Source organism: Egretta garzetta, unplaced genomic scaffold (assembly GCF_000687185.1).
Source record: "Egretta garzetta isolate BGI_Z169 unplaced genomic scaffold, ASM68718v1 scaffold100, whole genome shotgun sequence".
In the NCBI taxonomy this organism is placed as follows: Eukaryota; Metazoa; Chordata; class Aves; order Pelecaniformes; family Ardeidae; genus Egretta; species Egretta garzetta.
Window position 1 is genome coordinate 1837975 of NW_009258265.1, and position 4860 is coordinate 1842834.

At 55.7% G+C, this 4860-nt stretch overlaps 1 protein-coding gene across 1 annotated transcript in view; it reads left to right on the forward strand.

Moving 5' to 3' along the window:
• The window catches only part of CAVIN1 (caveolae associated protein 1), a 17727-nt gene extending 12943 nt beyond the window's left edge, over window positions 1-4784 (forward strand). The window contains exon 2 of the mRNA XM_009648398.2: window positions 3507-4784. Coding sequence (XP_009646693.1) covers window positions 3507-4172 — 666 coding nt within the window. The 3' untranslated portion in view covers window positions 4173-4784. The remainder of the gene's footprint in view (window positions 1-3506) is intronic.
• Window positions 4785-4860: the final 76 nt, after the last annotated feature.

Sequence of the window (4860 nt, forward strand, 5' to 3'; positions counted from 1 at the left end):
GCTCCCTAGGTGGAGGTGGGCTTTGAGTCAGGAAAGTGACCCACGGCACACAGCGCTGAAAATCCACCAGCTGTCCTCCAGCTGGTTATCTACGGCTCAGATAAGCCATCAGATTGAAGAAGAGTCAGGAGAAAAAAATGCAGGAATTATACCAGGCATAGGAAAGAGAGATGTGCTGTCTGGGGGCCCTCGGCTGGCCTGATGGCCCTGTGGCAGGCATGTCACCCCTGGTCACCCTGGCCCTGCGGGAAAGGGGATGGGTGAGGACTGCAAAGGTTTCCCAAGTGCAGCTGGAGAAAAGCTCTAGGAAACAGTCTCGAGGGGGGAGGCTGGGATTGTAGGCATCCTTACTTATGGGAATAGCTTTGCCTCTGTGTTTGAGCAGTGAGGGTGCCTCCTGACAAATGTGCGAGCAGAGTCTCAAGTCCATGAGCGCCGCTGGGCTGGGGCCAGGGCAGCTGCCTGCGGGGACGGTGCACAGGACAGCAGAAGTGTGGGTCTGTACATAAGTGCAGTCTGTGGGAGTTAGGATCAAACAGCCGGGCAATTCTGTTCTCAGGATTAAGTGGCAGGGATTACAGAGAGCCACACTGTCACCCTAACAGGGTTGCTCCAGCTGTCCCCTGAACCAGGAGCTGCTGCTGGCCACGTCTTCACGGTTACGAGGAAGGAGTTGCAGGCTGCTGCTGAGGTCGGATGGGCGTGTTACTGGTGCAAGCCCATTCAGCCACATCAGAAAATGCAGTCAGAAGATGGATTTGCTGGTGCAATACGAGGAAAGGCGGTTATTTATGTGGCAGACATGGAGTTTTTGAGATGGTGTTTCTTTCTGCACACACATGTTCTGGAGCTAACAAGAGGCTGATAAGTATCTGAGTTTGCAGGATATGGCCGGTTTCCAGCGGCAGTCGTGCCAGGCGAGAGGGGGATGCCTTTGTTCTGGCTCATTGTGTTGATTCGAGGGAAGGAAGTGGATGGAGTTCCTGATGTTCTTGGCTCAGCAGGGCAGGGTCTCCGGGAGTCTCTGGGATTGCTCCAGCAGGTGTTGTTATGGAGAACAGGATCCCTGCCTTCCCAGTGATGTGGATTTGTTCTGGACCGACCTGACCCTCCAGAGAACACGTGTATTGTTTTCTCCTGAAGTGGCTAATCAAATGAAGAAAACATATGTTGGCCATTTCACCTTAATCTCCAGAAAATATTTGGGACCTGAGCTGTGATCTGGACGGTGAAGAGCTTTGCCCAACACAGCTCTCTGCTCTGAATAAAACCCAGAACAAAATCCGTACAGACTGGTTAGGGTTAGGGTTAGGGACTGGCAGATTGGCAGACTCTGTGTTTTGACCGCGGACACCGCAGCCTCTGTCACCTTCACTGAGACTAGTGCTCCACGGAGCTGACTTTTCATCGTTCACAAAGTTTTTCCAGGTGAAGCCGTGCTGGAGTCACATATTCAATATGCTTATCTCAGTTCTCAAGTGGTAGAAGGGAAGGAATTGCTGGGGAGAGCGTAGCTGGCTGAACCGAGCAGTCCTGTGTCTGTGCAGGGAGCATCCCGTCCTGCCTCCGTCCAGCGGCTCAGGCCGGAGCAGCAGCGTGGCGGTGACCTTGGTCAGTCAGAGCAGCAGCGTGTTGGTGTGGTATTGGGAAAGCGCTTGGAGCGCGGGTGTGCAAACACGTCGTCCCTGCCAGCACTGCACGGGGGATTGGGACATCCTCTGCCATGGCAACACCGAAGAAACCTGCACAGAAGTGGGGCTGGAGTCAGGGCAGCTCTTGGGGCTGAGCCTCGGTGGCTGTTTTGGTGGTTTGACCATCACGAGTGTCCTGACTCTTGACATCTGCATAGCTCGTTAGCTCATGGCTATGTTGGTGCAATGGTTACTGCTATGCAAATGTCACATGCAGAGTGTGCAGCCTTGCATGGGAGATGCCACGGCAAATTCACCATCCCAGGGCACGGGGCATCTCTGCTCCCAGCATCCCCGAGCCAGGGGAAGGCGAGTCGCTGTCGGTGTTTGCCATGGACTTCAAGCACTCGGGCCTGGGGTACCCTGGGGTCTGCCCCTTGATTTCACTGGGTCCTGCTCCTGCTAGCATTGGACTGGGATCCCCCATCCTTGCTCTGTTCAGCTCCTGTCTGCCCCGGGGCTGGGAATGGTGCCCAGGCGTCCTGCTGCCCAAGCTTTTCTCCAAATCTCAGCCCAGCAGCTCCGCTCTCCGCATGCCTATTCCACACCACTGCCTTTCGGCTGCTGCTGGCCTTCTGACAGTGCTCGTCTCGGCAGCTCCATGCCTCTCCCACCCAACTCCGTAGATTAAAACCACTCAGGCAATAAATTTCTGAGACGTGGGCTGCAGCCCCACAGCTGTGACGCTTCGTACAGTGATGGGCTATTTCCAGCCTGTCCTGGGAACAGAGAGGTGATTCATTGCAGCAGGGACGCACGCTATGTGCTGCTCAGATGAAAACCAATCCCACTTCAGACCAGTGCCCCTCTCCTGGGCACATGCTTGTCCTCTGCCACTGGGATCAGAAACTTGGCTGACCCGGGGGAGTGGAGAAGCTGAATGAATTCACCCCCTGTCCCGAGGAGACAGCGTAACCTTGCAGATCTAGCTGTGCGAGTCGGGGCCGCTGTTTCACCATCTTCAGATACAGGCTCGGAAAAATTCCCTAACTTATTCCCCAGCAGAGAAATGGGAAAACCAGGGCAGCCTGCAGCATCCCAAGAGATATCCCAGCCCCACATCTGGATCCTGCAGGTCTTGGGAAAGTCTGAGCACAGACTGGGGTCAGCCAGGCCAGCGTGCACGTCGGGCGGCTTGGCCGGACTTGCGGTTCCAGACTGTGCCGCGCCTGGGGCCACCATGGGCTGGACCCTGGCCAGGCCACAGAGCTGGGGGCAACCAGTGGTCTTACCAAGAGAAGACCACGTGTGGGAAGGAAGCTGAAACGCCGTGGGCTGGAGGGGATGGGAAGGGCTCTGGGCAGGCGCTGGGGCACCACATTGCTCACAGGGGGTCCCTGCACCCTACCATGGCAGGATGCAGGCGGGGGCTTTTCTGGGGCCAGCAGTGGGGCTAAGCAATGGCCAGGTCCTGGGATGAAGATGAAACTGGAGGGGACAGGATTGTGACAGAGGCACAGGAGGAAGGGAAAAGTCTCCAGTTTCAGTGCTGGCTTGCCTCTCCCTGTGCTGCTGGAGTCACAGATGGGTTTGGAACCAGCCCAGAGTGAGCAGAACTGGTATACCTGAGCTTAAATACAGCAGAGCCCTAAGCTGCTGCCAGTAAAGCAGATCCTCTTTACAGTAATTTATCAGGTGCACTGAGGGAGGATGAGCCCAGGCCTGACGTTGCCTGGGTTGGCTTAGCCATGAATCTTATGAATCGTAGCGGCGCTTCTGCTCTGCGGCACTGCTGGGAGGGGTGGGGCTGGCCCCCGAGGCTGGAGAGGCCGGCCGGGTGTGTGTGTCTCACTGGCTCCGCTCTGTGTCTTGCAGGATGAAGTGAAGCTCCCGTCTAAACTGAGCATCAGCAAGTCTCTGAAGGAGGGTGAAAAGCTAGAGAAGGAAGGCGAGGGCGAGGAGGTGCCTGTGGGCGAGGACCATGCAGAAGAGGACCACATCCAGCTCTCCTCGGATGAAGAGGTGGAGATTGAAGAGATTATCGAAGAGTCACGGGCAGAACGCATCAAAAGGAGCGGCATGAAAAGAGTGGATGACTTTAAGAAGGCATTCTCAAAGGAGAAGATGGAGAAGACTAAGCTAAAGACCAAGGAAAACCTGGAGAAGACCCGCCACAACTTGGAGAAGACCCGCCACAACCTGGAGAAGAGGATGAACAAACTGGGCACCAAGATTGTGACTAACGAAAGGAGAGAGAAGATGAAGACCTCTCGGGACAAGCTGAGGAAGTCTTTCACCCCTGACCATACCATCTATGCCAGGTCCAAGACAGCCGTCTACAAGGTGCCACCCTTTACTTTCCATGTCAAGAAAATAAGAGAGGGTGAGGTAGAAGTGAAAGCCAAGGAGCTGGTGGAGGTTGGTGGAGAGGAGGGAGAAAATTCGGATCTGCTGCGTGGGGAGAGCCCCGAGATGCACACGCTGCTGGAGATCACGGAGGAGTCTGACGCGGTACTGGTGGACAAGAGCGACAGCGAGTAGGACAGGCTGCAGCGCGGAAGGGTTGCGGACGACGGCTGAACATGTAATCATTCGCATTTCGAGATCTCTCTCTGCCCTGGTGCCCCAGGGGAAGTGTACACAATGCATCTTTACTACCCTGCAGAGCCGACGCCAATCCCCTGCCTGCTAGGACAAGGTGTATTTTATATTTTAGTTTTAGCACACAGAAATGTTAGGAACACGGGACTGTTTTTCTTACTTTATTAAAAAAAACTGCTGCAGGCTGTGTGAGAGCCTTCTAGCACCAGACCTGAAGACGGGCTTTGAGTGACAGGGACCCGGCCCAGCTGGAGAGTGCTAAAACCAAGATAATGGCTGTACACCTGGAAAGCTCAAGTGTCCTCCATAAGCAAAGACCTGGTGTCAAGAAAGCTTCCTGCCAAGCAGCCCACCGGCCCGTGCCACCCCGGCTCCCTGTGCCAGACTGTGCAGGCAGGAAGACCCCCAGCACCCAAGCTGGCCGCCCCTTCGGGGGAGCAGAGGAACTGTGATCAACCCCACGTGTGGGAGGGAAGAGCTGAGCAAGTCCTGTTGATGGGCTGAGTATGGGTGAAGCTGAGTCAGCCGCATGGCCGGCAGGCGGGTCTGCTCCTCTCTGCCCTCCCAAGGACCAGGATTATGTGGCAGTGCCTAGGATGGCTTTGCCACAAAGCCACCCCTGCAGCTG